Below are 21049 nucleotides of genomic sequence, written 5' to 3'. Positions count from 1 at the left end.
AAGACATTCTATTATCATAGTTGGCCACATGAACATGAAAAAAATCAAAAACATCATCCTCTTACCTATGGTCATGTTCTCATAGTTAGGTACCACAGCTGTCTCTGACACAGATTCCACACTCTCCTGAGACGAATGCGGGCCATTGGACGATGCATGGGAGCTGCCAGCTGGTACACCTTAAAAAAATATATATTAAAAAACAAACAAACATTTTTTTAAGAAGAGGTCTTGAGTGGGACTGGGGTGAGGGGGCAGGAATGGGAATGGGGATGGTGTGGATGTATAACATTGTGTGCATGTTGGTCACTAAGTGTGTGTATAGCATTGTGCATGTTGGTCACTAAGTGTGTGTATAGCATTGTGCATGTTGGTCACTAAGTGTGTGTATCCATGTGCACATGTGAAGGGAGGTGTGTGTCTTTATGTGGTTGTGTGTTCTTTAACATCTTTTCTTGTCACTTTGAGTGAAACGTGAGTGAGTAAATGTGTGTGTGTGTGTGTGTGTGTGTGTGTGTGTGTGTGTGTGTGTCTGCACTTGCGTGTTTATACGTGCTTGCGTGTTTAGAAAGACTCAATTAGAATGGTGCAATCAACATCCTGTAAATACTAAAATATAACATCAATGACATTACATCATCAGCTGTTAGTGTGTGCGTGTGTGCTTATTTGTGTATGTGCGCAAATAAATTTTATTTTCAACTTACCGTTCTTCACTCTACCAGCCTTTCTGTTTCGTGGTGAGTTTGCTCCCTTCTCCTTCTTCAACTTTTTCACTGTAAAAGAAGAAAGCTTTGCTTTTTTCTTATACTTCTTTTTCACTGCAAAAAAACAAAAAACCTGATATTTGTTATTTTCCTTAGAATGCATATGTGTATCTTAAGTGTGAGTCAATACAGTTGTGCATGCATTTAACTCATTCTGATTTGTAAGCTAATATAAGAAAAGAAAAAGTTTAATATCTCATAAAGAGAAAATATATCAGGTCCAGCAAAACAATCACTCAAAGTTCAAACACCAAAACATTTAACATGAAATAAGCATGTAAGACATTAGTATAAAAGCATTCCATATCTAATCTAATGATGTTCAAGTGTATGCTGGTATGACAGCATGTATTCAAACTCACACATATACAGACACATGCCAACACATGCACTCTCTCACATCTATACAAAGGATGTGATCTAATGGTGGTCTGAAATATCACAGGAAAAGAATTTCAATTTCATACAACTAATGGTAACAGTAATCAACAATCATCAAGAGTACTCAGTGATAATTCACAAAGAGATCAACAATTATCAAGAGTACTCAGTGATAATTCACAATCAAAGAAATCAATAGTCATCAAGAGTAGCCTGCACAAACTCATGGTGGTCAATGTTCACCCACTCTCCACCTTCCCCTTCTCCCAATACCTACCACAGCCTCACACAACTGCAACATTTACAGTGATCAACAAATTGACATATATGTGTCTGTGTGTGTATGTTATTTTTACATACATACATACACACATACATATATACAGGGATGTGAGAGGGTATTGAAACAAAAACGCATACTGCAGCTGATGTGTTGGGGCCTTGATGTGAGGTATGGGATGAAGCTGACAAAACATGGATATTTGCAACCTCAAGAAAAGTGCAGGAATCGCCAATGTTCTATTCTTCTTTAGTTGTTTTGTTTAACTTGAAAATAGGCACACAAACACACTGTCCAGATTAGGTGTGTAAAACACACATTGAACATGGGGACACTGGTACAATCCTAGACACAGGAGTGAATCTTTTTTCTTTTGAACAATTACCATGAAATTTTGACTATTCAGTGCATCGTTATATGAGCCGCATCCACTGAATTTTTTTAAAAACTGGAACTTATACATACACAAGCCACACTGGTTTATAAGCCGCAAATGTTGCACACAAAAAGCTTGTGCAAAATCGTCTGAAAATTAATTACAAAAAGTGAGAAACTCGACAGCCATAGGCACTTGTCAGATGTGCACAAAGCACAACTTCAGTTACAAATTCAGTGTCAAAGCAACACAAAAATAGAAATACAGCTACATCAAAGATATACAGAAACACACACACTGACACACACACTAACAATCACCAGTAGTTACATTTATTCATTCATGGTCATCATCATTTCCACTGAAGCCACTGAAAGCTTCGTCTTCAGTGTCGGAACTGAACAGAAGCGCAGCTTCTGCCATGGCATCGCTGACCCTGACCTCGTTTTCACTGTCAGATAAATCCTAGTCTTGCTGGCTGGAGCTGGTGGCTTCTCTGTTGCCTGCTACATTCAAAGCCTTTGCTGACTTTTTGCAGCAAGAAAGTTCTCCCCTGTTTCTGTTAATAATTACGATGTAATAATTAATTGCAATGTTTTTAAAAGCGAATATAAGAAATGCTTTTATTTGAGAACATATGTTTATTACTCTTGTTTAATCAAGTAATCCGCATGTGTGGGGTGGGTGGGGGGTGGGTGGGTGCGGGTGTGTGCTGATTATCTGGTTGCGGTTTTCCGTAACGTATCTTTATTCTTATCTTATCTGCCAGGAGAAGTGCAGGGAGCAGAACATGGGCCTTTACGCAGCCTTCATCAACCTGACCAAGGCCTTTGATACGGTTAGCCGAGATGGGCTCTGGAAGGTCCTGACAAAGCTTGGATGCCCACCAAAGTTTCTTGCAGTCCTCAAGCAACTCCATGAAGATCAGCGTGGCCAAGTGAAGTGTGGAGGCGAACTTTCAGAGCCATTCCCCATTGGAAACGGTGTCAAGCAAGGCTGCATCCTGGCCCCCACACTCTTCGCAATCTTCTTTGGCCTGATGCTGAGGGAAGCCAAGGAAGATCTGTTTGAAGGCATCTACATCAGGTTCAGAACTGATGGCAGCATCTTCAACCTCCGTCGTCTCCTTGCGCATACCAAGACCACTGAGGAACTGATCCTGGAGCTGCTGTTTGCAGACGACTGTGCTCTCCTCGCTCATACTGAGGAAGCTCTGCAGTTAGTCGTCAATCACTTTCCTGATGCAGCCCGGGCTTTTGGCCTCACCATTAGTCTGAAGAAGACCGAAGTCATGTACCAGGCACCCCTTCATGGCACCTACGCACCACCCAAGATCTACATTGACAGGCACCAACTGAATGCTGTGGAACATTTCACTTACCTTGGAAGCATCATCTCCAACGATGCCACAATCTCCAAGCATGTGGACTATCGTCTGTCCAAATCCAGCAGCTCATTTGGTCGTCTCCAGAAACGTGTTTGGCAAAACCACTCCCTAAGACTCTCGACCAAAATCCAGGTCTACAGGGCAGTTGTCATCAGTACCCTACTGTATGGATCTGAAGCTTGGGTCCTCTACAGGAGACACATCAAGCTGCTGCAGCGTTTCCAGCAGAGATGCCTACGCTTCATCATGGGCATCAATTGGCAGGACTATACTACCAACATCGAAGTCCTGGAGAAAGCTGATCTCCCAAGCATCGAGTCAATGCTGATGCTTTGACAGCTGCGCTGGGCAGGTCATGTAGCGCGTATGGTTTCAGTTTCAGTTTCACTTTCTCAAGGAGGCGTCACTGCGTTCGGACAAATCCATACACGCTACACCACATCTGTTGAGCAGATGCCTGACCAGCAGCATAACCCAACGCGCTTAGTCAGGCCTTGAGTGCATGCTTACATATTTGTGTACCTATGAAAGTGGACTTCATTTTACGTAATTTCGCCAGAGGACAACACTCTCGTTGCCATGGGTTCTTTTTCAGTGCGCCAAGTGCATGCTGCACACGGGACCTCGGTTTATCGTCTCATCCGAAAGACTAGACGCTCAGTTTGATTTTCCAGTCAAACTTAGGAGAAAGGGCGAGAGCGGGATTCGAACCCACACCCTCACGCGTATGGACAACTCCAGAATGCCAAAGGCCGTCTTCTACGGCGAACTGCGTGAAGGTAAACGCAGCGTTGGAGCTCCACGCAGACGCTACAAGGACCAACTGAAGCAGCAGATGTCATGTAGCGAAATTGACCACCACAGCTGGGAGACACTGGCAGCAAACAGATCTGCCTGGAAAACTTCCACCAGGAAAGCTGTCAGGAATTTTGAAAAGGTCAGGACACAGACAGGCAGGGAAAAACGCGAGCAGAGAAAGGAGGCATCATCTCAAGTTCACCCCTCCAGCGACCAGCCAACCTTCACGTGTGCCAGCTGTTCCCGACAATGCAAATCCAAGATTGGCCTGTACAGCCATCAGAAGGCTTGCCTCACCCAGACTAGACCTTCCCGGTGATCTTCGGATACAAAGAAACTGCCATCATCATCACCATCATCTGTCTATTATAATCAATGTGCAGTATAGTAGGCTATGTTTATAATTATATTCAAATAATGTTTCTTGATTCTTTCTGTTTTTACCTTAAGAATACTAGTTAGTTATTACCTGCAGTGTGTGGATGTATGTATGAAACGGTGTATAAGATATTTTTTACATTTGTATCTTCGTAATATTCGTAAAAGCTGTTGTTGACTTTTACAGTTATGGTCCCCATGTTGTTTACTTGTCTATGTTGTGATAATGCACCTGACCAAATTTCTCCAGTTGGAGATAATAAAGTTATTCTTATCTTATCTTATCATGGATTCATTTACTCCAAGTTCATAGGCAGCAGCTCGGTTTCCCTTTTCAACAGCCAGATCAATAGCCTTCAACTTGAAAGCTGCATCGTAAGCACTGCATTGTGTTTTTAGCATGATGGAAGTTGTCTGAACAAGGGCGATCAACTGAATGTTTCGTGTGTTTAAAGGCCGTGTGTAAATTTGGAGGAAAAAACGTAAACAAATATCAAAAGCACACTTTTACAGTGCGCTGTGAATTCACGAAGAGTCAAAACCAGTTTTGAAACATAATGTGAATCTAAAAATAGACTGGAGACTGATGGCAACAACTTAATTTGACCTGAATGCATCACTGGAAAACCCGCAACTTTGGGAAAAATCCATAAACAAGCCACACCGTTATTTTAGCAGCAGGGGTCAAAGTTTGGGGAAAAAGTTGTGGCTAACAGTCCAAATTTTATGGCATGTGTTTCCATGTCTACGTAACAGCTGTCTGCACCACACTGCCTCTCTGCAACTGTGTCCCGTTCTTAGTCTTTCTTTTCCTCGCTATCATTCTGTCTGTCACATCCAACCATTCTCTTCTACTCACATATAAACACCATGTGAGAATGACCAGCACACACACACACACACACACACACACAGTTTACTAAGATAAGCGATACTGATATGTCTGCCTGCTGCATTAAGTTTCTGAAACCCGGATAATACAAAAGCTATCCAGGCAAGTTAATTTTCCACTGACTTGCCTGACTGCAAGTGAAAAAAACAAAACAAAGCTAATGTTGACCCCTCAAAGCGGCCATTTCAGAGCTGTTTCATGGGCTCAGCAAGCCACTGTATTCAGGGGGATGGCAACTTGCCCTTGCGCTCTCCCACAGTTGCTATGGTTATCAAGTAACAAGAAACACTGAACAGACATGGATGACGGTGACAGTGCACTTCCAAACCAGCAGCCTGTGTCTTACAGATCCGTACACAATACCTGTAGCAGACTGAAATGAATACTGAACATCACCAAGAGCGGCTATGTGTGTTAACAGTGAAAGACATAGACGACAAATGCAGAGAATAAGTCCAAAGTTGACAGAAACACTCACATCTTGCAAATACAGAGACCTCACTGAAAGTCCTTCCAAATAATTATCTCCCATGCCATGCAGTTGGTTTGCAGCAGAATTGGGGCTTTCCACAGAATTTAAAAAATATCTTGACTCACATTTCTTCTAGTTTGCCATCTGCCTGCCTTTGCAAAATGATCAGTCCAAAATATAACCATCCAGCACCACCCTGATTCTGAAGCACTTTCAGGCACTCATCTTCTTCTTCGCTCATGGGCTGCAACTCCCATGTTCACTTGTACGGACACGAGTGGACTTTTACGTGTATGACCGTTTTTACCCCGCCATGTAGGCAGCCATACTCTGTTTTCGGGGGTCAAGCACTCTGAATCACTGATGAGCAGCATAGTCAAAATTTTCATGACTCTCAAAAAGAAAGCCTCAAAATTTCAAGACATTTTTCTTTCAAGGTGTGCACAAACCCTGAACACTGAACTGCAATAAAGTTATGCAAAATTTTCCATTTAATGTAATCTTTGCCCATTTAAGCATGACTCTCTGAGTGTAGGAAAACATTCAACTGAAAGCATTACCTTTCTTGTTTTCGGTGCCGTAACTCCAGTCATTATCATTGTTGTCGTCATCTCCTCCACCACTGTCATCGCTGTCTCTCTTGGTGTTGTTTGCAATTCTAAAAAAAACCAACCCAAAACACCATATAAATATAAAAGTGGAGGGGTTGGGGGATCGTAAACATGTTATTGTTTTACCTGATTTCTTCTTCTTTTTTTTTAAACATTCAGACTGAAAAATTAAATCTTACTTTTTGACAGCTATAGTATGGCTACCTTTGGAATAGTGATCTTTACAAAGAATAAAAACTCAACAAACCTGACACCAACTAACAAACAAATGCTCAGAAACAGCTTTACAATGATTAAAACACACACACACACACACACAAAACCACAAAAAAACACACACACATATTTAGATTAGAAACAAAAAAAAACAAAAAAATCCGACATAATGTCACTGTCAACACTGAATGAGTGCTCATTTACTGTAGTGCAAACTGGGAGAAAGCCCATTTGAAGAAACACAACGTACTGTACTGGTCACAACATTTTTATCATTCACATCCAGCCAATCCAACCAACAAATCCACGCTCAAAGTGATAATAATAATAATAATAATAATAACAATCTATATAGCACCTTTTCATGTAAAACATGCTCAACAGCACTGTACAAGGTAAACACAGATGAGTAAAACATGCAATTAAACACTTTTTTTTTTCTCAAGGCCTCACTAAACACATTGGGTTACGCTGCTGGTCAGGCATCTGCTTGGTAGATGTGGTGTAGCGTATATGGATTTGTCCGAACGCAGTGACGCCTCCTCGAGCTACTGAAACTCTAAACTTATAAGAAAACGTACTTGTATTAATACAAAAACATACATCTTTAACTCCTTCACTGCCAAGTTTTTGAGTGAAAAACACTCCCCAGTGCCAAATATTCCAGAAACGATTCTCTCATTCACAGGCTTCAGTTCATGTCCAAACAACACAATGGACTTCACTTATTCACTTCAAACTTGGTCAGGGGGCAAAGGATAGTCATTGTCCCACAGGCGTGGGAAACTGTCTGCAGCTGTCAAGCTTTGTTACAATGTGAAAAATGGTCTTATCAACATGACCCCTCTGTGTCAACAAAAGTCACCTATGGCGGTGCACAGTCCAGTCAACTAAAGTCGCCTGTGGCAGTGAAAGAGTTAAACACACAAAACCATCACACAACACTGACCATACATCACAATGCCTAAATAATGCAAATAGCATCTCACAATGCCAAATAACAATAAGCAAGAGAGTCACCTGCGACTGGCAATGCGTGAACTATTGCGTCCCATGCCCATGCATTTCTCCAGGTGGGGGGCGAAGCGTGCTGCTGCCAGATTGCGAAAGCAGTTGGGGCACATACACTCAGAGCTCTTCTTGGTGGGCGTCTGACCAAGCACATCAACACCAGGTTTGTTGATCAATGCTGAAATACCAAGCACATCAACACCAGGTTTGTTGATCAATGCTGAAATACCAAGCACATCAACACCAGGTTTGTTGATCAATGCTGAAAAAAAAAAGCAGGAGATGAATGAAAAATGAATGAATGAATGAATGAATATACAAATGCACAGACGGCAAACAAGCATATCATGTAGTACCTGCCTGGCCAAAGAATGATAGTTTCCTTATTCAGTTATTGACACTAACAATGATTTGTCTGTGTTATTGAAGTTTCAGCAGCCTCTTTCAATTTCAACCCTTCTTCCATAAACTCTGGTAAAAAAAAAAAATTTACATAAAACTAAACAAAAAATCCATCCCAAGATAAAGCTGTATTTTTTTTTTTTGTTCTGTTCTTTTAGACAGTCTTTGAACAGTATTTTTGAATGATTTTGTTTGTCTGCTTCACAAGTCAGCCAAGAGCTCTCTCTCTCTCTTTCTCTCTCTTTCTCTCTCTCTGTGTGTGTGTGTGTGTGTGTGTGTGTGTGTGTGTGTGTGTGTGTGTGTGTGTGTGTGATGGAATGTAGACACTATGTGCCCAGTAAGGTTTGCAGTGTCATGATGAAAATGGAAAATACATCATAGTCATTACTAAACTTTATTCTGCTAACAAAAGAAACAAAAGCAAAGCAGTAGAGCTGAAAGACATCAGAACTGTATTGGTCTGATACTATAACTACCGATATTAATTAAGGAAAGCACTTTCCTCTGCTTTGTGGAAATCTAAACCTTCCTAGCTGTAAAATATCAAATGTCTATAAAATCTCTCAAGTACTCTGTCACCATAATGAGCTGACCTGTTTCATTCTGTTCTTAATTATGCACAGGAAAAAAAAAAGATGAAACACACTTTAAGATGTTATCAATGTCAGTACATGTAAGCTGGGTTATGGCAACACAAAGATATCCTGAAAACGAGGTATGGCTGCTCAAACGTTGAAATAGAAACGGTCGTGCACATTAAAGTGTACTTGTATACATTGTTTGAATCTCGATTTTACACAAAAGGACCACACTCTTGCTTAAAACATCAACAGAGTAAATGTGTAAGTTGTCCATGAACGCTGAAGAAATTTATCTGATTCAGACTGGAAGAGACTGCAACTGTTCTGAACATAATTCAGTCTTTCTTGTATTAGATAGCTCATTTCAGTGACAGGCTTCAGAATGCGGATGATGACTTTTTACGGTGAAATGTTCTACATGTATGTATCAAAGCCATCCTCAATCTGAATCAAGAAGAATGGAGGGAAAGTGAAAAGTTAAACTGCTACTATATTCCATCGCAGTTCACAATGCGCAAGCAACAATGCCTTTCTCAGTAAGGCAGTTTCTCTAAATGTACCTTGTCTTGTTTCCAGGCTCATTACATATTTGTTTTTTCCCCCAAATGTTCGTCTGCTCAATGTCAAACTGCATAGCAACAACAGTAACAATTATATTCATGCTTTTCAGAGTTTGAAACTACAACTGAGATTGTTTTGCTGGGGAATAAGAAAAATCTACAAAAACCCTTTTAGCATGACTGACTTTACAAAATATTAATAGGTGACCAACTGCCACATCAATGGGTCATTTCAAAATTGCGTGTGTCAGTGATTGTTGACAAACATGAAATCTGAAACCTGCATATGTGTACAAATTATGTACTGTATACATGATAAAGAGAACACCCATTCATGCTGAGCACTTCACAGCTTAAATTTCACACATTCAAAAATGCTAATAAGTTAAACTAAATAAGTTTCCACATAAAAACAAATCACACAAAAGACAGGAAGAAGACTGCAAAAATGCATATATCAAAAGTAGCACTGAAATGGAAACAACTTAAAAATTTCAACTAATACTAGAAGTGTTAGCAGCAGAACTCTGAAGATTTGATTTGATTTTTAGCACCAAGCAACTTAATTTCTCAAAGTCACACAAGTGGAAAAAAATTCTTATCTTACACTGAAGTTGGAGTCAATGATTTTATATTAAAAACAATTTCATTTTTAAAACACACAGAATTGTGGGCTATTTTATGAACAGGCCAATATTCCTGAGTCATTGAAGTTTATCAAAACCTATACTCACCAAAATTCTCAGCTGATCTGCAACAGAAACAGAAGTTCCTTTTCTGAGAGAGAACAATTGTTAATTTAATTATTCACCTATTCTTTGTAAACTAAGTAACTAAAAAAATATAAAACATGAAGACTAGACTGCAGAAACAAAACAGCACACATTTTTGTTATTGTTGTCAATTTGTATTGTTCTGATTTCACAGTTAGGAATAAACTAGCACAACCAATGGCAGCAACTTCTTCAAAATATCTTATTTAGCTGATCTTTCCTTCTTAATCTCTTTCTACTTATAATAAAAACCATCAATCAAATCCACACACACACACACACATAACTTTCGTATGTTCAAGTTAAACATTTGGACAATTTCCTGCCTTTATTTAACTCTGAACAAAACATAAAACAACTAATCAAGCAATATTCAAGACTAATAGTAATATAAAACAATACTGAAAAAGAATCCTGATTTAATACACCTACAAAAATGAAATAATAAAAAGGAAATTTAGATGAATAAATCATAAATAAATAAACAAAAAGACAACCATACTCAGGGTCTGTGTCTGCAATAAGGAAGGCTCCTGTTCTGCATGCTCGATGGACTTCAAAGCAAAGACCGAGGCACTGGTCTTCAATGAGCTCCTCCATCACACTGACTAAAACACTCTGGAACATCGATTGTCACACTTTTAGTTTTACTGCCACATAAAATAATCTGAGAACAAAACTAATCTATTAGTATTACAGTTACAGAAAGTTCAAGACATCACTTTTGCTCCTTGATTTGCTCTTGCTAAAATGGTAGATTCCATATGAAAATTATATAAATATATAATAAAGAAAGAAAGAAGAAGAAACACAGTAAGCTTTACTTAAATTACTAATAAAATCACTCAACAAACATACTTTTAATTAAAAAGATAAAGTGCAAACTATAAAGTAGCACTTTTAATAGAATAAATCATACTAATCACACTGACATAAAGCTGACCACTATAGGGGGGCAGGAACCTAAGTAGATTTTGATTTTTAATGTCCAGAATCGAATGTTTTTATTACTTCTGCCTGTGTGAGGGCGCCTTACAAAGAGTCGCAAGGCAAGAACATGCGAAGGTTACGCAAGCGCAGTTTAAGGGGTCACCAGAGGAAAGCATTCAGCGCAGTACAGTACATGTGACTGACTGCTGCCGCGCTGATGCTGCTCTGTGAGCAGGTCACTGCGGCAAACCACTGATTCTGAACAGAAAGCTAGGAACAGAGCTCTTAGGGGTCAAAAGGAAACAAACATTTTCAATTTCATGTATTTTGTACTAAATTGGTAGAAGACACAAACCCGCTTTTGTGAATGTTATCCAGTTTTTTACCATTCATGACATATCATAAAGAATTAAATCGGTATTATACCGACTGCAAAGGTGAATTTACGAAGGCAGCACGGGATCATTTAAGTCGCAAGTACAATTTTGTTGATATTTTACGCAATGCACAACTTGGATATACTCCATGCTACGCTTATTAACGTGTAGAATATAAATATCTAAATATGTGTTAACCCGGTTCAGTTTCAATGAACTTTATCGGACCTCTTTCCAGACAATAAATTCGGAAGTATGGAGAGAAAATGATGGCAAAATTGAACATCATGTCTTGATGTGAAATACATATTTTTCTTTGGAAATGAACCGGTATTTGCGTGGGATATAAATAATAATCATAATGATAACAATGGATCATAAATTTTATTAATGATTATGTAAAACTTTGTTGTAACACGTGTAACATTGAATCCAAGCAACCAACTTTCCCGACACAGACGTTTGAATTACTGGATTTATAATAATGATAGTAATGAATCTATCATGCAATCCTTAGCCAACGCAATGCATTCAAACAAAGCCTGTGCAAAATTATGTATTTTATTAATGATTACCTAAAACCTTATGACATATGTAACATGGAACCCAAAATACCTAAACTAACCTCCCCACCCTAGATGATTTTATTTTTCAGAAACACTGCAGGCACTCCATTTTCACATCAATTCTCCCCAGTGTTTAACTGTTTAAAGTACTACTGTTCATCTTATTATGAAATGGGAATTGTATGATTTATATCACTTGACAAAAGTTTTCCTATTTATCTGAAGAATTGTGATCAAAACACCGGATTCTTTGTATCTTTCTATTCGATAATCAACAGAAAACTGGTTAGCATTATCCTCACAGTGAATATGTTGGAGGGCAGAAAACAAAATGTAATAAAAGAAAGACTATGAGAAAAAGCAAAACCAAACAACAACAATAACAACAACAAACAACAACTAAAAATAAGGAATTTTATTATCTGTCTAAAGCACAACCGAAGAACATGTGTTCCGTGTCCGAATGTGACACCTGACTTCATGTCAAGCACTACTAAACGTGAAATGCTTCAAACTTAATTAATTTTAAGAAATTCATTCACAGTCAATGTATAGTTTGGTTTTTCAGAACTTGTGTGATGTAAAATGTGGCTGTTCTAATCAACTTCTGCAAAACAATAAGCACGTAGGGACTGATGTGTTTTGGATGCAACGAATTTTTTCGTTCCACACTTCCATCGTCTATCTTGTGAACTGATAAACAACATTATTTCATGATAAAACTTCACCAGACAGCAAAAGCCGGAATCAAGGTAATTTAAGGGAGTGATTTTCTACTTTGAACTTTGTTGTTTGGAACTTTTGATGCAACAAGTCTTCAACTGAAAGCTGTCTTACCGAACTACATGCATTGACTTGGTTCGAAATCTTACGCCAGTATGCGAATATTACCACATCTCACCATGTGTCAGAAACAGTGATTGTGTCTAAACTTAATTGGATGAGAGAAAAATGTACAAACAAACCATAACAATGACGAAATTAACATACACACCATGGTGTGTGAATGAACATATCGGAGATTTCTGTGTAACATGTGTACATTTCAGTTTTTTCACACACTGTCAGACACAACACATTTTCTGAATCTATGTTCAAACACACATGATTGAAGGTGTTTGGCAAACCGATTTACGCTTTCCTGCGATGAATCTGCATGATTTATGTGAAAACAGTTCTAATTTTGTTTTACATGTATATTTTTATTTGGTCGTTTACATGTACAGAAGTAACACGGAAAAGCGGAACTGAAAATTAATATGTGACGCTGATTGCATTTAAATAGTTGAACAGACTTTTTTTTCTCAAGAAAATGAGTGTATGTGCTGCTGAAGACAGTTGTGTTGACCACCTGTTGCAAGTAAAGAATGTGTAGTGTATTCATGAATGCGCTTGCCTTTGAGTTTGAACGAATAAAAAAACACGTCAAGAGGAACAGGCTGTTTACGTCTGTCATGCGGGTTTTTTGCATAATATTTCAAACTTTATGTACCATTTTTTATTGATGATCAATGTTTTATTATCACAACGAATGAATATAGATCAGGTCTGTATGTACTGGATTTGTACTTATTTGTTTCTGACCACTTCATGTTCACAGACACATTGCCATGTCACAAAATGGCGCTGAAATGATGTTTTTTTAAATAATTTTCAACACATTTAAGACACAAAAACAAACCATATTCTCACAAAATTGTTGCAGTCATTTCTCTAATGAATTGCAATCTTGATAATATGTGAAACATTTGAATAATCATTGTAAACACATGTTTATACTGAATCACACTGAGAGACCCCCATTTCCAACAAAGTTCTGGAGACTGACCCATTTTCATCTTCCAGGCTGTCTTTGCTCTTCATGACTATCTGCTGCACTTCATTTTGCCACCTTCATACTCCAGCCAGATACATTTTCTTTCCCATGCTAAACTGACGTGTCTACTGCACCAGGGTTCACTTCATTTCCAAAGAAAAAAAAAATTTCTTACTGTTCTTACATCAAGACATGATGTTGGTCGATTTTGCCATCATCTGCCTTCCATGCTTTCTGAATTGTCTGGACAGTGCTCCGACAATGTTCATTGAAACAAACCTAGTTAACACGTATTTAGATATTCATATGCTACACGTTAATAAGCAGAGCATGAAGTATTTCCAAGTGGTGCATTGTGTAAAATGTCAACATAATTGTTCTTATGAACTAAACAGTAAATGATCCCGTACTGACTTCGTAAATTCACCTTTGCAGTCGGTTTTATACCGATTCCATTCTTTATGAAATGTCATGACTGGTAAGAAACTGTAAAAGCAGATTTGCGTTTTCTACCAATTTAGTATATAATAGATGAAATTAAAATATTTGTTTCCTTTCGACCCCAAAGAGTTTTCTTATTTTCTGTATGGTATCTATCATCTGCAGCAATGACCTACTAATGGAGGTATAGGACAGCATCAGCGCGGCAGCAGTCAGTCACAAGTACTGTACCGCGATAATGTAATCAGTATGATTTATTCTATTTTATCATGAAAAGAACAATTTGTTGCACACATTTCGACCATTTTTGTGTCTGCCCTGGGCTAACTGTGAGAGAATACACCAAACTGGCATAGCCCTTGCCTTCATCAGCCCACGGGAATAAATGTGGATACTGCCCAAATCGATTTATTCTATGAATAACAAGAAAGGCAAGGCCTTCAAGACTCACTTGTGATACACTTTTTAAAAAATCCACGTTTTTATGTATTGAGTACAATGCATTTACTGTTATATTTATATTTTTTGTATTCTCTAAACTTGGCACTTTGATCTGATATTCGACCCAACAAAAGATCTGTCATTATTATCATTTTTTGTTCAAACAGGAACTTCTTTTGCTAAGCATGGAAGTTTTATTTATTGCAAACGTTTTGGTGTAGGCAGTAAAACAAGGGAAATTACTCTGCTGGGGAACTTAGTTTGCTTTAAACTGATCTTTCTCATCTTAAACATTACATTTTGAAATTATACTCAATACATAAAAAGCTTGCATTTTTAAAAAAAAGTGCATCACAAGTGAGTCTTGAAGGCCTTGCCTCTCTTGTTTCAAAATGTAATGTTTAAGATGAGAAAGATCAGTTTAAAGCAAATTAACTCCACTAGCATTACAGAGTAATTTCCCTTTTTTTATCTGCACCAAAACGTTTCCAATATAAATAAAACTTCCATGCTTAGCAAAAGAAGTTCCTGTTTGAACCAAAAATGATAATAATGACTGCTCTAGCTGTTGGGTCAGAATATCAGATCAAAGTGCCAAGTTTAGAGAATACAAAAAATATAAATATAACAGTAAATGCAGTTTGCATATAATTAGGCTTCATTCTTTATTTTTTTGTGCCAATCCCAGAAGCGCAATATTGTTTTAAATAAGATGACTGGAAAGAACTGGATTTTTCCTATTTTTATGCCAAATTTGGTGTCAACTGACAAAGTAGTTGCAGAGAAAATGTCAATGTTAAAGTTTACCACGGACACACAGACACACACACAGACAACCGAACACCGGGTTAAAACATAGACTCACTTTGTTTACACAAGTGAGTCAAAAATCAATGAAGACCACATAAGAACAAGAACACTTTGTGATTGTCATGAACTGTTATAAATGAAAGTAACCCATGCGTGTGCATGTGTGAGAGCTGTTTATTAACGAATGTCTTCACTCTTAAAACTCAAACTGCATTTCGATAAGATCGTTTGGCGCGACCACGTGTGACTGTGAAGCTCTCCCCGTGAGATGGCATATTTCGGTAAAAAGGCTTTTCACTTTTTCTTCTTCTTCCTGATGTATATCATCCCACTAAACACAAAAATACTAGTCAAAAGTGACACCACTGTGTCTGAAAATTGCCAGTATTACCTGAAGCTCCTCACTATCCATTGTTGTCAAACTTGAATCCAACGCAGGCTGACAATGTTTCTTTGTTCCTTCTCTCTCCAGTCCGACCAAGTCTACCTGATCCAGTCAATGCCTTCTCAGTTATATCCCTTGAAAAGGCTCCACTCCAAAGTTTCAAAGGCATGGTTAATCTCAAAAGGCCAGGCAATTCAACGTTGATTCGCCAATTCATAATTTCATTTATTGTTTATTATCATCTGAAATGTGTAATATTGTTGAAAGAAATGTGCTAAATTCCTTTCTGTCTTCAGAAGTTCACACTTCTGCCTTATTAAATGCTAAAAGAACTGGCAGGGCTATCAAAAGCATGTCATCCAGGCTATAACTAAATGCCCTGTACACAAAAATATTGTGAAAATATTGAATGCATTTACAAAGGACGTTTAACAGTAGAGCACGTTTTAACCCGCTGTTTAGAAATAAAACCTTTTTTGCCTTCAGAAATTACTGAATAGGTGTTGCCAGTTTCAAATGTTTTCAGTGGGTTTTTTTGTGTTTTTTTGGTTGTTTTTTGTTTGTTTTGTTTGTTTGTTTGTTTGTTTGTTTTGTTTTGTTGTTTGTTTGTTTTTTGTTTTTTTAATTCTAAAAAGTGTTCTTTATAAAAGTTAGCTAGTTAAATGTTAAATTGTCCAGTTGGTTGTTTATTGTAGGTCCCCGGCCATATCATCCTCTTTTCAGATAATAAACTACAGAAATAGTGCATACAATATTTGATTACTGATTAATTTTTTGTCCATTGAATCCCGGCTCCCCCCCCCCCCCCCCTCCCTCGCACACACACCCTTTCAATATTATGTTTTTCTTTCTCCAATCACTGACACTCACCCTCTCCATTTTACATTTTGTACTCTATCTTTTCAACATTCTGCTCTCTCTCTCTCTCTCTCTCTCTCTCTCTCAACAAAAGACACGCCCACGGAAACCATGCGATACCTGCTTGACCTTCCTCCAGTGCAGGCCAGAAACAAGTTAGAACATGTTAAGACCTACTTCAGAGCATTATAAAACCCTCAAAACCCACTGCATGACGCACTGAGTCAAAGAACCAAAAGGCAGCCGTCTATGACGAGGAAGATCATAGATGGGGCAAGCAGAAGACACAATCCAGCTAGTATGCCGACTACAAGACCTGAAAGAAACAAAAGAATGGGAGAAAAACCCCTGGAAAACCTCAACCATCTATTCAACAGCCATTTCACCCGGCTCTAGGAAGACATTGTCGGGAATGGCCAGAGGGCAAAACTGATGCGGAAGTGCCAGTGAAGCTACTCATAGAAGAAAACAGTAAAGAAGAGGACATCATCATATACACAGATGGCTCAGTCACCAAAGAGGGGGTAGAGGATGAGGTATGTGTGTGTATGCATGCCTATACTGTGGGAGCAACGGAATATTGGAATGTGCGGGTGTGCATATATATATTTGTATATATGTGTGTGGAGCTGGGGGTGGGGGATATGGGCGTATGTGTGTGTGCTTGTACATTAGTAAGTGTGACTCTGTGTGTGTGTGTGTGTGTGTGTGTGTGTGCGCCGTGGAAGCTGCGATACGTAGCCTAGAAATGAGTGTGTGGAGGAGGGGGGTTGAGGGGGTGCAGGGTAATGTGTGTGTGTGTGTGTGTGTGTGTGTGTGTGTGTGTGTGTGTGTGTGTGTGTGTGTGTGTGTTGGGGCTCATGTACGTTTATGTGTATTTGATTGTGCTTTCATATATGTGAAACTGCATGTTTGGTGCATATCTGTTATGCATATGTGTGCGTATGTGTGAATGTGTGTCTGCATGTTTTACTGACATTTATTTGCTTATTTATCATCATTGTTGTCTTTTTTTTCTTTTTTATATATATATATTATATATATATATATATATATATATATATATATTTGTATGCTTATAGTTGACTTCATCAAGCTTTTGCGCCTTATAAATCAGTATTATTATTATTAGTAGTAGTTCTTTATTTATGTATTTATTTACTTATTTCTTTTTTTATAAAAAAAATTGTTTGTGTGTTGTTGTTTTTTTGTTAGTTTTTTTTTCCTCAAGGCCTGACTGAGCGCGTTGGGTTACGCTGCTGGTCAGGCATCTGCTTGGCAGATGTGGTCAGTGTAGCGCCATATATGGATTTGTCCGAACGCAGTGACGTCTCCTTGAGCTACTGATTCTCTCTCTCTTCCTTACTGTCCCCTCCACTCCCCCTCTGTCGCCCCCCGCCCCTCTCCCCCTCCACCTCAACCGCCCCCTGTTCATTTGACTGAATATACAGAAATGATGATTTCTAATTAATGATAACAATCATCATCATCATCATAGAAATGATGAATTATCCAAATAATAATAATAATAATACTATTAATAATATCATATATTTTCAGTCTCATATCATCATCTTAGATGAACAGACAAAATATAAATCAATAAATCAGTGAACGAATAACTTCATTTTACCCCCCTCTCTCTATCTTAAAAAAAAAAAAAAAAAAAAAAAAAAAAAAACAGTAATGCAGGCGAGATTTTGGTATGGCCGTTGTAAATGGTTGTGAGTACAATACCAAAGTGCTGTTCATATTTGTATCAGTTACATGAATTAAGTAGTATTTTCATGTTCTCCCTACGGAGTTTACTGATTTAGTACACTTGTCTTGTCTTGTCTTGTCTCAGTTGACAACACATGACTTCAGTTACGCAAACTAAAATTACATGAGCAGAACTAAACCGGGCGCGGAATTTTTCATTCCTTTTTATTTCTACTGGTAAAGTATGCTGGTCCCAAATGAATATTACAAATACGGGATTTTATTTTATTTTATTTTTTTTTTTCTTTTCATATTTCATTTCATACATAAAAGAAGCCAAACCGAGTATCACCACTTCAAAATAGTATGTTCATTGTCGGATGACATTAAAGCTGTTCAATGTCTGTCAATTCATTCATAATTCAATTCAATTCAGTTCAAAATACTTTATTGTCTGCCGTGCAACCCGTCAGCAAATGTCAAAGAGAAAAACGGATAACTGCCACATCCGTCACTGATTACCACGCACACATCAGTTCTCATGTAAAAAGAAAAACATTTTGGGTAAGTAGTATTACATTATAAGATTGAGTCAGTGAAACAACTGTGTAGTGTGTGTGTGTGTGTGTGTGTGTGTGTGTGTGTGTGTTGTGTGTGTGTGTGTGTGTGCGCGTGAACGCGCACAGTGCCAGTGTGTGCGTGTACGTGTACACTGGCCGCCGGGCATGAGTCGGTCACGGTGTGTGCCGTGTGCGTGTGCGGCCACGCCGTGTCAGTGCCTGCCAGGCGTGTGTGCGTGTGTGCGCGCGCACATGTGCGTGCATGCGTGTGTATGTTTCATTTATTATAAATAGGAAAATAATCAGTAAGACAATTATAACAGTTAAAAAAACAAAAAAACAAATGCTCATCAACACTTCAGATCGAAAAACGAATGAGCAACTGGCGCACCCTTCCAGTTGATCTCTCTCTCTCTCTCTCAGATGCGGTGAGAGACTGACTGGCTCAGTGGAGCTTGCCAGTGAACGACGTCCCCTTCAACCGTCTTCACGTGACCGCCTGGGCAACACTGATGATAACTCCCCTTGTGATTACCTGCTGCACCTTCTGCAAGACGCTCATGGCACTGCATGGCAAATGTAAACTACGGGACAGTGGACTGTTCATCAGTGAAGATTTCTCCCCGACCCGGGCTGCGGGAGATTAGGCGTAAGTTGTTGCCACATATGAAAACTGCAAGAAGTGTAAACAAAAGGGCATCAATTGTTTTTTATCACCATGTTACAGATGGCAAGAAGTTCACTGTAAACAGCGAGGATGATTTGATCGTAGAATTAAAAGGAGACTGGACGCTCCTCCCTGCATGATCAGCTTTTGGAAAATTATCACTGCAGCGTAAATACTTCTATTTTCATCTCCTGTCACAGGGAACAACTGACCGAAAAAAAAAAGACCGAAACCAGTAGTGAATCCAGTGTTTGACAACTCCAGTTTCACGTCAGTACAAGTGAACCTGAAGTTCGTGACAGTATCAGTGACAACGGGGTGTGTGCAACTGGGCGGAACACGAGTCATATTGCACGTGATCATGACCCGGGGACCGGGGTTGATACTGTGGGGAGTCGTTCTCGTTCTTGTGTGTTTGTAAATGACTCTTTAAATATTTTGCTTCGGAACATTAATGGGTTGTTTTTTAAATTAAGAGAGAGAAACTTTTTGTCTTATATTTGGTCTTTTGATTTGATTTCTCGGATTGAAACGTTTCTGGAGAAATTCCAGTCTGCTATATTTACTTAGTTATTTAAATGCTTTTACAAATCAACCTGCTGTTAAGTTCTCTAAATACGGTCGACCTTCAGATGGTGTTGAATGTCTCACCAAGAAAGTGTAGGCCCCTTAATTATTAATGATGAGTTGTTCTAGTTGACAAACCTATGTTGGGCACCCTGAAAGATACTTTGTATGAGTGTGTGTACAATTTGATGTTGACAAAGCCATTGATCTATTGGAATAATGTTTTTGACTTGCATTTACTGACGTTTACATCGTTTTGTCTCTGGTGATTTGAATTGCAGAAATTCCAACATTACTCCTGATGATATTGACTACGATAGTAGTTTTCATTAATTTTTACAGGTCACCCAATTAGTGTCGAAAATTTCAGGACAAAAATTAATGTTTGAATATTTACGGAAAAAGTTTACTGACCATGTGCACTAAATTTGGCTTACCGATCTTGAATCATGTGTGATGGCAGTGACCGTCAAAGTTGCAACACATTCATCACTGATTCTGGCAGTAGTGTGGACGATTATTTTCTTGTGTTTAGTGATTTGTTTGCCTTTTTGTGTTCACACTGTGGCTTAATGTAAAAGACAGATTTGACTCAGACCATTTCATGCCAACTATAGCATGCCCAAAAGACATGAAGAAAAGCAAATGTAATATCCCTCTCAAAACAGGTATAGTTTTTCGATTTGTATTACAAAGAGATAGTGTTCATTTAGGTTCCAATGTAAGAGAGTTCTTGTACTACTTATCTACTGGAATTACCTCTTTTCTCATCAACATTATCTCCCTTGTCAAACTTTATCTTTCTACCTGAAGATGACATAAAAATGACCAACACCTTTTTTACAGACCAATGAAACAAAGGGATTTGGAGGTCTGTGTGCATGAAAAAAGACGAAAGTGTTATATATATAAATACACACACACACACACACACACACACACACACACACACACACACACACACACACACAGCGAGATTGCTTTACATATTCGTATAAAGTTTGTCTGCCAGTCAACTTGCTCTTCCGTAGTTGAAACCAACTTC

The 21049-nt window shown here is 38.4% G+C and overlaps 1 protein-coding gene across 3 annotated transcripts in view; it reads right to left on the bottom strand.

Moving 5' to 3' along the window:
• The window catches only part of LOC143290415 (ataxin-7-like protein 3), a 30506-nt gene extending 14736 nt beyond the window's left edge, over nucleotides 1–15770 (bottom strand). For all 3 annotated transcript variants that reach the window (XR_013056391.1, XM_076599829.1, XM_076599830.1), the window contains exons 1-7: nucleotides 15658–15770; nucleotides 10388–10503; nucleotides 9847–9863; nucleotides 7579–7747; nucleotides 6292–6389; nucleotides 708–776; nucleotides 66–179 (exon numbers count right to left, since the gene is read on the bottom strand). Coding sequence is in view for 2 of the 3 variants with exons in the window: in XM_076599829.1 (XP_076455944.1) it covers nucleotides 66–179; nucleotides 708–776; nucleotides 6292–6389; nucleotides 7579–7747; nucleotides 9847–9863; nucleotides 10388–10503; nucleotides 15658–15678 (604 nt within the window). In the remaining variant the exon portion in view is untranslated. The remainder of the gene's footprint in view (nucleotides 1–65; nucleotides 180–707; nucleotides 777–6291; nucleotides 6390–7578; nucleotides 7748–9846; nucleotides 9864–10387; nucleotides 10504–15657) is intronic.
• Nucleotides 15771–21049: the final 5279 nt, after the last annotated feature.

Source organism: Babylonia areolata, chromosome 15, assembly GCF_041734735.1.
Source record: "Babylonia areolata isolate BAREFJ2019XMU chromosome 15, ASM4173473v1, whole genome shotgun sequence".
Lineage (NCBI taxonomy): Eukaryota > Metazoa > Mollusca > Gastropoda > Neogastropoda > Buccinidae > Babylonia > Babylonia areolata.
This window is presented reverse-complemented; position numbering and strand designations above follow the sequence as displayed.